The following is a 12484-nucleotide window of genomic DNA, read 5'->3' as shown; positions in this document are numbered from 1 at the left end:
ATCCAAAATATGTTGGACTGCAATAAAAATTTCTCGTTTCTCACTCTCTGCTGTTTGCTGGTTTGGCAACGTGAGGGCCCCCCTCTCTTTTGCTGGAGCATGTTTGGGTGCTTCCTTTCCTGCTTTTTTGCTCTCCAGTCCCCAGCATCTTCAGGTAGGGCAGGGAGGGATTCCTGCCTGAAACCCTGCAGAGCTGCTTCCAGTCAGTGTAGGCAGCTAGATGGACCAATGGTCTGACTCAGTATAAGGCCGTTTCCTATGTTATTAGATGAGCTACGTACTCTGAGATTCAGCTCCCACATTTGCAAAATGAGACCAGTGCTACTGGCTCACCTCTTTATGCAGCTGTTTTAACAATGACTAACATGATGTGCGTGCAGTGCTCTTAACACTGAAAATTCTTTATAAACGCCAAATATTGTTGTTAAGGAACCAGTGTTCAGGCCTCCTATACACGGCTGGACCAGTCAGTCAAGTGTTTTGGTAAGGTCTATACCCTTCCCTGCCTCTCTCCTGCTGTCGCAGCCATTTCTCAACTCAGAAGTCCTGTGACATCAGCTCAGCTATGTTCCTCTGATAGTTCCCTCTCTGTGCTCAACCCTGGAGCTCTTGAGGCCTCCCAGGCTCATCCCTGTTCCAGGGCCCATCGCCAGGCTGTGTGCTACATTTTGGTAAGCTCATCCCAATTCTCTGAGCATTTAAAATTTCCAGGGCTGCAGTTCCCATCCCAGGTTTGATTCTTCTTTGGAAACTTTGCATCCACAGCATATACCTAAAAGAACCGGAGGCAGAGCAGCATATTGGAATGTTCGTGTTTATTTACAGACATACAGGTTGAGCATAGGTGGAGATAAAGCACAAAACAGATCCCCCCAAATCCTCTGCTCCCACATCGGACCTTCAGAGAGCCAGCCAGCAGCATAAGCTTCTTGCAAAGAACAATTCAGTTCTGTCCCTCCATTTTTGTCTGCTTTAAACTGCCAGTCTGACTGGTATGTGAAGAAACCAAACTCATTGTTTTGTTTCCCAGCTTTTACACAAAAACTGGATTGCTACATTGCTTAGCTAGAGGAGATGGAGAAGATAAACGCCTTCTAGGACAGTCCCTGTCTGCTCCCTTGTTCTCCAGAAAAGATAAGAGCCATCAGGCTAATCTCTATGAGAGAGGAAAGGTAGCGAGCACTTCATACTTCCAAGGTACTGGGTATGATTAGCAAATCCAAGACTCTGACCAGGTTGCCTCAAGCAATCTACTGGCAGAAATCAAGAGCCTCTGAGTTGGAAGGGAACCCATGAGAACATCCAGATCATCCCCTAAACTTAGAACAATATGAAAAGCAAAGTGTAGTACAGTCTTTGGATGGCTTTTGTTTACTAAGTGACTTGTATCAAAGGTGGTCTTAGACCTTTTGCCACATTAGGTAGATGCCAGAGCCACCCAACTCTGTTTCTGCTTCCACTGTCTGTACCTCCTCAACTTGCCTGCAGCAATTATTTGTGGGCAGCCATTACTGGTATTTGGCTACTCATCCGCCTGACAGTATCTGCTGCAATTGTCAAATGTTTATGCATGACCATTCATGGATTGTTAAAATAGCAGCCCTGAGGGCTTTCCCACCCCATGGTTATATTTTTTTCTCTGTATTTGCACAAGCGCACACATGGATTATATCCTGCCCCTACATTCTCTCTCACTCACTCTCTCTCACTCACTCACTCACACACACACTCACACATTGAGTAACAACTTCGATGACAGGGCATTATTTTGGGTAGCATATCAGCTGCCATCCACTAGGTGGCACTATCAGCCATACCTTTGCTCCCTGCTACAATCTGCATCTCTGACTTTTGCTACTACATGATTTTGCCTGCCTGATATTTATTTGTTTGTTTATTTATAACCCACCCTTCTTCCCAGTAGGAGCCTGGGGCAGCTTCAAAGTAAGCCTGAACTTGCATCCTGGGCTGCATTGTCTGTTAGCAAAATAATAGCCTGCTGTGTGGGTTCTGACAGTTTTTCAGGATGACAGAGATAATATTGTATTAGTTTTTTTGGGGGGGATGGTAAGGTACCCAGGAACAAAGGAAGCTGGCTTATACTGCATGAGACCACTGGACCATCTCGTTCTGGGTAGTCTGTACTGACTAGCAGCAGCTCTCCAGGATTTCAGGCAGGGAGTCTTTCCTAACCCAACCTGGAGATGCCGGGGATTGAACTTGGGACCTTCTGCATGCAAAGCAGCTGCTCTGCCATTGAGCTATGGCCCTTCCCCAGCAAGTCACAGCTTATGCCTCTTCAAATGAGTAAAGCTGTGGCATCTGATGACCTCGAACAATTTTTTGGCACAGTGATTCCAGTATACGGAATGACTTGGTGGTGCATTGATATACAAACAACCTCAGGATCTGTGCCAGAAAGCTTAGTCACTTCCATGGTTTAGCTCTAGCCTGGCAGAAGAGAATAAATCTTCAGAAAATAAAACGCTGGGGTTCTGAGAGTCCTCTACGAGCATTCAGTCCTGTTCTCTTGTTTCAGCAAGTGCACCATATTGTGAATCAGGCCCTGAAGCGCTACAGCGCAGATCGGATCGGAATGGTTGACTATGCACTTGAATCTGGAGGTATGCAAACCCAGGGTAACATTGTCTTCCTGTTATAGTATCTGTTGAAGTATCAAAAGAAAAGTGGCCAATGTGCAAAACTGGTGTGTGGGGGTGGGGTGGAGAAGGGGCAGTTGTGCTGCCGGAAGGAATTGCCTGAGAATCTTCCATTTTACTTTAAAAAAAAAAAACTATGTTTCTAGCCCTCATGGTGGTCAAGAATAACCTAAGACTTTGTGGCCAGTTTCCACTACAAGCTGAAAAACCAGAAAGGGCTCTTCACCTTCTGCATCTCCACATCTGTTTCTGAAAGTTCAGCAAGTCTGGTTTCTTCAGTCCCTCCCAAAAAGTTCAGTTTCTTTCTTTTGTTTTTTTTTTAAAGGTCTCTAGACCCCTAGTTGTTCAGTCAAAATAATGCATGCAAGTGCGCGTGAAACAGTCGAATTTCTGTTTCAGGCTCTCTTGTAGTATTGGGTAATGCAAAAGCTGAGTTCTGATTGCCTGCAGGATAGTCTGTGCATCAGCTTTCTTCCTGTGTTAAGCAGAGAGCAAAATGATCTGGCTTGGCTTCACCCGTGTCTTTTTAATTACAGGGGCCAGTGTTATCAGCACCCGGTGTTCAGAAACCTACGAGACTAAAACTGCACTGCTTAGTCTCTTTGGGATCCCTTTGTGGTACCACTCTCAGTCTCCACGAGTCATTCTGCAGGTATGATTTATTAAAGGTAGAATGGCCACATCCTTACTTTTCCTCCGGTCATCGCATTCTCCCGCAAAGTGCCTGTCTTAAATCCCAAACCTCATCCAGTTTATTACCTTTTTATCTAACAGTCCTTCATCCTAGAAGCTTAGGTTAGCATATATTAGAATTATCCCATGTTATCCTCAGAACAACCCTATGAGATAGGATATGCTGAAAAAGAGAGTGACTGGCTCAATAAACATCATGCTCAAGCAGGTATCAGGACTGAGCTGGAGACACTGTGGTGTGTGCTGTTATCAACTCCTCCCAGATGAAGAGTATCAAGGCTTTGGATATACAGTAGGGCCCTGCTTTACAGCGCTTCTCTAATGCAGCAGTCTCAGTTAGACTAAAGCCCCACTCATACGGAGCTTGTTCCACTTTTACGGCAGTTTTCGGGCATCACGTGCCATTCTGTTAAGAACATAAGAAGAGCCTGCTGGATCAGGCCAGTGGCCCATCTAGTCCAGCATCCTGTTCTCACAGTGGCCAACCAGGTGCCTGGGGGAAGCCCGCAAGCAGGACCCGAGTGCAAGAACACTCTCCCCTCCTGAGGCTTCCGGCAACTGGTTTTCAGAAGCATGCTGCCTCTGACTAGGGTGGCACAGCACAGCCATCACGGCTAGTAGCCATTGATAGCCCTGTCCTCCATGAATTTGTCTAATCTTCTTTTAAAGCCATCCAAGCTGGTGGCCATTACTGCATCTTGTGGGAGCAAATTCCATAGTTTAACTATGCGCTGAGTAAAGAAGTACTTCCTTTTGTCTGTCCTGAATCTTCCAACATTCAGCTTCTTTGAATGTCCACGAGTTCTAGTATTATGAGAGAGGGAGAAGAACTTTTCTCTATCCACTTTCTCAATGCCATGCATAATTTTATACACTTCTATCATGTCTCCTCTGACCCGCCTTTTCTCTAAAAAGCCCCAAATGCTGCAACCTTTCCTCGTAAGGGAGTCGCTCCATCCCCTTGATCATTCTGGTTGCCCTCTTCTGAACCTTTTCCAACTCTATAATATCCTTTTTGAGATGAGGCGATCAGAACTGTACACAGTATTCCAAATGCGGCCGCACCATAGATTTATACAACGGCATTATGATATCGGCTGTTTTATTTTCAATACCTTCCCTAATTATCGCTAGCATGGAATTTGCCTTTTTCACAGCTGCCGCACACTGGGTCGACATTTTCATCGTGCTGTCCACTACAACCCCGAGGTCTCTCTCCTGGTCGGTCACCGCCAGTTCAGACCCCATGAGCGTATATGTGAAATTAAGATTTTTTGCTCCAATATGCATAATTTTACACTTGTTTATATTGAATTGCATTTGCCATTTTTCTGCCCATTCACTCAGTTTGGAGAGGTCTTTTTGGAGCTCTTCGCAATCCCTTTTTGTTTTAACAACCCTGAACAATTTAGTGTCATCAGCAAACTTGGCCACTTCACTGCTCACTCCTAATTCTAGGTCATTAATGAACAAGTTGAAAAGTACAGGTCCCAATACCGATCCTTGAGGGACTCCACTTTCTACAGCCCTCCATTGGGAGAACTGTCCGTTTATTCCTACTCTCTGCTTTCTGCTTCTTAACCAATTCCTTATCCACAAGAGGACCTCTCCTCTTATTCCATGACTGCTAAGCTTCCTCAGAAGCCTTTGGTGAGGTACCTTGTCAAACGCTTTTTGAAAGTCTAAGTACACTATGTCCACTGGATCACCTCTATCTATATGCTTGTTGACACTCTCAAAGAATTCTAATAGGTTACTGAGACAGGACTTTCCCTTGCAGAAGCCATGCTGGCTCTGCTTCAGCAAGGCTTGTTCTTCTATGTGCTTAGTTAGTTCAGTGGGTTCTGCTTTACAGCGGGGGTCCGGAACGTAACCCGCCGTATGAGTGGGGCCCTACTGTACTCTATACTGGACAGAATCTAGAACCCGACACAGTTGGTCTTCCTGAGAAACCCTGCCCTTTCTTTCTGTCTCTCTCTTTGTGCCTTCGTTCCCTTGCTGTCATTATCCCTTGGTCTGAAGGCACATGAAGCCACCACCTTGCTGAAGCTAAGCAGGTCTGGTCAGTGCCTGGATGGGTGACTGCTTGGAAACCACCCGTATGTTGCCTTGAGTTCCAAGATGGAAGGAAGGCAGGATATAAATGTAAGAAAATAAATAGAAATGCTGCAAAAAAGATTTAAAAACCACTTTGTAGGTTGTATCTGCTGAAAGCAGAGAGGTAGTGAATGTAGGAACAGGGGGTCCAGTGCAGATTCAAATCCCTGCTTGGCTGTGAAGCTTTCTGGGTGGCTCTGAGCAGGTTGCTGTCCCTCTGTTGTGACACTAAAAATACCACTCTGAAGGGCCCCATTCCACATACACTGTCTGAAACCTCAGTATGATGATGTCATCAAAAGGGTGAGCATTCCTGCACGTTACAGGGGGAGAGGAAAAGGCCGTGACATGATTGATGCCATTTTCAGCAGCAGCCCCATGTCTATCATAACGTGTTCCACCTTGAACCCTTGGAAATGGAAGTCAAGTGTACTCTTTTCCTGATGCTCTCAAGTCACCTGTTTCAATATGTTGAGAAGTATACAAGATGCCAGTTGCCCCTCTGATGGTGAATTAACAGCATAATCCTGGACATGTTGACTCAAGTCAGTCATATTTTATTGAATGGAACTTAATCCTTCCAAAGCATGCATAGGATTGCAGCCTCAAACAGCCTTGAAAATAATCCCAGAAAAGTTACTAGCCTGCAGATGTTTTTACTAGAGGCTAATAGCCTGTGTTTCTATGCTTGCTACATAAGTGCCCTCCACAACCAGCAAGGAATGGCAGCGTATCATCTTCTCACCAAGCTAATAAAAAAAAATCCTGTTCTACAAAGCAGGCTGGTCCACCAGCCCAGTATGTTTCCATGCTGGCAGCATTAGTAGCGGCTTCTCTGTCTCAGTGGCTATCGCAGAAACCAAGCGGGTTAGCAGTGGAGGGATTTTATTTCCTTTATAATATTTCATGCTGCTTAATATAATAAAATCTTTAAGCAGATTACGTAAAACAAAAATACAGCAACAAAATTTCCTAAAAACAAGATTAAAAAGCTACTTTTTACTGCACCTGGAATGGAGCAATCCATCCTTCTGTCAGCCTGCTTGCTCATGGGATTTCTTGGCAAGCAGGCCAGTTGTTAAATACAAGTCTTGCCTAAAAATCCCTTTACTCTATTTTTATCTGGAATAAGACAACAGTACCACAAGGGACAAAAGGTTGTGTTAAATCTGAACAAATACCATCCTGGAGCTTAGAGTGTGTCTATGCTTTTAAATAGAAGGATAAAGTCTAACATATGGATGCTTCTTACTGTTACCTAAAACTGGGTACGTGTGTTTGATTTCATTTCAGCCAGACGTCCATCCTGGGAACTGTTGGGCATTCCAAGGCTCGCAAGGCTTTGCTGTCATCCGCCTTTCAAGCAGCATCCATCCCACTGCTGTGACGCTAGAGCACATCCCCAAATCTCTCTCACCCAAAGGAACCATTCCCAGTGCCCCCAAGGATTTTGCGGTCTATGTAAGTTGCTCTTTGCTTCGGGCTTAGTAGGAAGTAGCAGATGGGGCAAATTTAAAAGATCTGCGCTAGAGAACAGTAACTTCCTGTCCTCAGTCAGAGGTGGGGGTGATTCCACCCCATACACTTCAGGCAGGGCTTCCAAAAGCTTCCAGGGCTTTTTCACCAGCGGAGTTTCCTCCCACTTCTTATTTGGTCAAGAACAAAAAGAGAGAGAGATGCTTTTCATAAATTTGCTGAATTCTGTTAGGGTGACCAGATGCAAACATGTTCAGATGTTCTCTGGGAAGAGGGACTGGCTGTTAAAACACTCTGGCAATTGTAGCTCTGTGAGGAGAATAGGAGTCTAACAACTCTCGGTACCCTTCCGAAGCTACCCTTCCCATGATTCTTTGGGGGAAGCCATGACTGTTTAAAGTGGAATAAATTTATGGTGCAAATGTTGTCTTACTTTTGTTGAATAAGGGAATTTTAGCAGGTGTGGTTACCTCTTCTGAGTAACTATTAAAGGCGCAGAAGCCCAGCCTTTTGTACCTTGGCATCCTAAACTCTGCCTTGATCCCAGTGAGGGCCCCAGTGGCTGGTGCTGATGAGAGTTGTAGTCCAAATCTTCTGGAGGGTACCAGGTTGGCAAAGGCCGATGTACAGTGTGAATACAGATGTGCAAGACAACTCAGATGCTTGGTTGAAATGAGCATTTTCTTGGGAGTGGGAAAAAAACATCCTGGGGTCATTAATGAGGGAAGCTTGAGGTAGGACAGTGGGAGCCAATGCTGTGGGCACATCTATCATGCTAACTGGCATTAGTCTTATTCCAACATAAACCATCACATCTCCACCCCCAAAGGATCCTGGGAACTGTAGGTACTGAAAATTTTCCATTGGGAATTCTTGGCCTCCTTTGCAGAACTGCAATTCTCAGAGTTTCCTGGAGAGAGGGAATTTATTCAGACTGTGGTGTAGAAGAGACTTTGGTCACATCCAGGCCATACATCTAAAGCGCATTTAACGCCCATTTGAAGTACATGGCTTTCCCCAAAGAATCCTGGGAACTGTAGTTTAAGGATGCTGGAAATTGTAGTTCAGTGAGGGGGTAAAATACAGTTCCCAGGATTCTTTGGAGGGAAGCCATGTGCTTTAAATGTATGGTGTGGATGTGAGATTCCAAAACTGGATCGCTCTTTGGGAAAGGAGGAAGGGGATTTCAGCGTTCATAACTATGACCTCCACCTTTCTGGTACTCCTGCATGTCCCTTACCCCCTCATTGTCTTCTGTGCGTGTTCTCATTTTGGCATAGCATGCAGCTTCGTGGCCTTTAACTGCACTTGTCCCCCTCCCCCCCCCCCCCGATCTTGTGGTTGCTGTGTTCTCACTTTGGTCCTTCCCTCCACCCTGTCTCTCTCTCTCTCTCGCACCTCACTCCTTCCGTCTCCCCAACCTGTATTTGTTTTCCACAGGGCTTAGCGGAAGAAGGGCAGCAAGAGGGCATCCTCCTTGGGCAGTTCATGTACAACCAAGATGGGGATCCCATTCAAACATTCCACTTCCAGGTATGAAAGAGAAGCTGTACGAGGCTTGGAGTGGGGCGGGGGTGGCTCCAAAGCCTAGACAAGGTAGGATTGGAGAGGGACTGCAACAGAGAGGGGGCAACCTGAGCTTTCCAAACTTTTCGGCTGGGGTGGGGAGCTTGTGGCCCTCCCAATGTTGCTGGACCCTAGTTCCCATCAGCCCCAATGCCAGCATGGCCAGTGGGGAGGGATGGTGGAAGTTCTAGTCCAACAACACCTGGAGGGCCATACGATTCCTGTTCCTCCTTTAATTTTAGTTTAGTTTGGTTGTCATTTTCCCCACAGTGAGGTGCCTGTGCCCAAAGCAGCTTACAACAAACTTTGATTTATTGTCAAAATACAAAATACGGTGGTAGTGGGGAAGAAACTGGCTTACAGAAGATATCAATAAATTCAAATAAGGCACAATTCAGTGAACATAGAATAAATTCAGTATTACAAAGCTATAAGCTAAACTTAATATATCAGTACAGAGCAAAATGAAAATTAACAGACAATAAATACAATTCAGAGGGAATGGAGTCTTCCTGTCAGACTGGATTATCAGCAGCTAAGGGGGGTGCTGGGGTGGTCAGTGATGGTAAGTGATGTACCTACTCTCCCATTGATTTGTTGCTGTTATGAAATTTGTTACCTGTACTTTTTGTTACCTGTACTTCACCAGAAGGTCCATGGGGAGGTCAAAATAATGTCAAATACATTCTTTAAAAAAGATTTAAAACAAATTACACTCGCAACTAGAGAGGGTCCTAAAAATATACATCTCAAATGTCAAAAATGAGGGTAAAGAGGTGTAGATACACAATGATATACCTAGCCCTAAGACATTTTGGTGGCAGGGAACGGGGGGGGGGGGGATTCAATGTATACACTGCCCCTAGTGGTAGTAGTAGCAGTAGTAGTAATAAATGAAATTATTGACAACTAGCTGCTCTAATGACATCCAAATGGTTCATGTGCTCTTGACTCCTCCCGATGGCTAAAGAAATGGGCTTCAAAGTCTCTAGGGCTGTCTCCATTAGCAAGGTTGTTACAGCCAGTGAGACTGACTTCTGGTACAATAACACAGCTGGGAGGAGTTCCATACCACAAGGCAGAATCATCTGCTTTACACCCCTCCCACCAACACAACACAGGCAACAGTGTCAAGAAAGGAGTGACTACCACCACATGATAGCCAGAAATGTGATCTTCGCTGTCATTGATACCTAGAATGTGAGAACCCTGCTGGATCAAACCAAAGGTCCATTTAGTCTATCATCTGAAACTATTGGCAGAGTTTTGCCCTAGGGTTGTATTCAGCTAAATCCTACTCAGAGTAAACCCACTGAAACTAATGAACCTAAGTTAAACATGTCTATTAATGTCACTATGGGTCTACTCTGAGTAGGACTAGCATTGAATATTACCCACAGTTGCCAAATTGGCCAGGTCTCATAAAATTCCTGGGATCTTTGGCTGTAAGGGCCCCTGCACCCAAACAGTATGGTTTGCCTTGCTCCTTCTTGGGGTTTTTAGGTTGGAGTGGCAGCTAAGGCATGGTTTTGGCTTACTTTGTTGTCTGAACCCAGGATCATGTTTAAGATCTCTCTTCCTTAACCATAACCTGTAGCCAAGGTTTATCCTATGGTTACAGGGTGTAGTTAAGGAGGAAAGACATTAACCATGATCCTGGGTTCAGAAGACACACTGAGCTAAACCTTGTCTTAGGTGCCATCCTGCACTGACTTTAAAAGCCCAGGGAGGAGGAACAAAAGGGGTGTAAGTTCCTCATGGGGAGACAGCGCATTCTGCAGCCATGGTTAGTCCTGCTGCAGCTTACCATGGCATATCAGCCAGGCCAACATCTTGTGGTTCTCCAGCAAGAAGGTGGCAACCTTTGTAGAAAACCAGGCCTACCTAGACTGAGAGAGGAGGAAGCAATCAATCCCATATTCTCTCTGGGCCCCTCCAGATTGGTGTTTTTTCCGGGTCTATTCTGCAGCATGTCATTGATGTAATAATAGTGCATTAGTGGTGGATTTATACTGGGCTGTCCATACGTCATTTAGCTTTATTTGTTCTGCAATGATTCACACACACCCATATGATGTTGCATTATGGCTGTCCAGAAGGGCACTCATGTGCTACAACACAGCAAAGGCGGGGCAAAAATTAAACGGGCACTTGTGTAGTATAAGGTGTTTATAGGATTTCAGCAGGAAGCTATGGGACATGCACTGATTGGAGATGAAGTGGCATGTCTGCCCCAAAACTTTGGCAGGTGCAAACAGTATTGAAATCAGGGTTGCGTATAACTGCTGCGATACCTTCATGAGCATAAATCATCACGAATGCACAGTAAAAAGGGCATCTGGAGGGTTCCTTTTGCTGTGCCTGCCACAGGACAAAGAAACAGGCTAATGCTTCTCGGGGGTCCTACTCAAGGTTAAGGTTATATTTCACCTTTCTCTTTCTCTCCCCCCCCCTTCTTTTTCCATCTTCAGAATGAAGATAGCAATACACCCTTTCAGCTGATCGAGCTCAGAGTTCTCAGCAACTGGGGCCACCCGGAGTACACCTGCATTTATCGTTTCCGTGTGCATGGAGAGCCAGTCCCTTAACACCTCGAGTGCTGCAGCCTTGCTCGCTGGCTACCTCAAGTTCTGCGCCTCAGACTGACAAAAGGCAGGCAGAAAAACAGTGTTGGAAAGGAGAGCAACTTGGCATATGCGCTGCTTCTTTTTGTCACATTGATTAGAGATGGGAAGCGTGGAAGCTTAAAAGGCCCCCCTTGGTCAATTGGTTCTCTCTGGGGGCGGGAGAAACCCCTTTCAGTATGCAGAGGGAGAAAAAGGGCTCCTTGATTTTGGTGTCTTAAATTTAGCTATTTTTTTTAAGCCTATGCAGTTTGTATGTTCCCCGTTACTTACATCGCCAAGCGGATATAGTTTCTGGTTTTTCCTTTAGAGAGCTGTGCCATGATGCCATCATGGTTCTAGTAGCGTTTATGTAATTACCATATTATACTGGAGGGGGGAATGTATTTATGAAATCCATCCCGGATAAGGATAGGAGACTTTGTGCTTTTGCTTTTCCATTTCCTGCATTGGCAGCATTTTTTAAAAAACTTTACTGTAAAACGTGGCTTGCTGTTGACTGCAATAGGAGCCCACAATTCTGCAAGATAGTAAAAGACAGAGGGAAATAGGCAATTATTTAAAAGAGTGAAGCTGCAATCTTAAACTCATTAGGGAGTAAACTCCATTGAGCATACTGGAACTTACTTCAGAGTAAACATGCATGGGATTGCACTGTCAGGTATTTAACAACTAAAAGCTGAATTCCTGAAAGATGGGAAGGAAAGTCTACTTTATCCCTCCTTTTTCCATTAGAAAACAAAATTTAGCCCCCTCAGTATGCATTACTGTTGAAACTCATTCCCATCCTGCGATGCTTAATTTATTTGGGGGTGGGGGAATGAATATTGTCAGGCTGCCATACCAGCATGAAACTGCTTACTTACCTTAAATCCTGATAGGTGCGGGCTGATTGTTAATGTTAAGTGGTAAAGGAAAAGCACTCTATATGCGTTCAGAGGCACTGCTTGTTACCTAACAGAATGCGGTGTCCTGAGATTAAACCATAGGTTCCAGGGATAAGCATTCATGTCTGGGTTCAGTTTTATCAAAACTGAGCATTTCCATTTATTTATTTACTGCATATAGCCAAAGGCTGTTACAGAAGAAATACAACCATATATACATAGTACAGAATAAAATAATAGATTAAAATAATTCAAAGATAAAAATTTTATTTACAGTGGTTATTCTTAATATAAGCATTCATAAGCCCTGCTTTAAATTAAACTCTGCCTTTTGTTACATTTGCAAAGGAAACGGGTGTTTTTGGCTCTTGGGCTGTATGTTTTAACTCATGGACTGCCACAATGCCAGTGGCTTCATATGCTCAAAAGTGGTAGAATGCTTATTTAGCTTGTGTAAAATCTCGCTGTAATGATCTCATCA

General features: G+C 44.6%; 1 protein-coding gene across 1 annotated transcript in view; it reads left to right on the top strand.

Annotated features, from left to right (window-relative positions):
• The window catches only part of SUN2 (Sad1 and UNC84 domain containing 2), a 48288-nt gene extending 36035 nt beyond the window's left edge, over nt 1–12253 (top strand). Inside the window, exons 14-18 of the mRNA XM_061639145.1 lie at nt 2540–2624; nt 3197–3312; nt 6744–6911; nt 8367–8459; nt 10964–12253. Of these exons, the coding sequence (XP_061495129.1) occupies nt 2540–2624; nt 3197–3312; nt 6744–6911; nt 8367–8459; nt 10964–11080 (579 nt within the window). The 3' untranslated portion in view covers nt 11081–12253. The remainder of the gene's footprint in view (nt 1–2539; nt 2625–3196; nt 3313–6743; nt 6912–8366; nt 8460–10963) is intronic.
• Nucleotides 12254–12484: the final 231 nt, after the last annotated feature.

This window comes from Rhineura floridana, chromosome 8 (assembly GCF_030035675.1).
Source record: "Rhineura floridana isolate rRhiFlo1 chromosome 8, rRhiFlo1.hap2, whole genome shotgun sequence".
Classification (NCBI taxonomy): domain Eukaryota; kingdom Metazoa; phylum Chordata; class Lepidosauria; order Squamata; family Rhineuridae; genus Rhineura; species Rhineura floridana.
The sequence above is the reverse complement of the archived record's forward strand: the minus strand, read 5'-3'. Positions and strand labels throughout refer to the sequence as shown.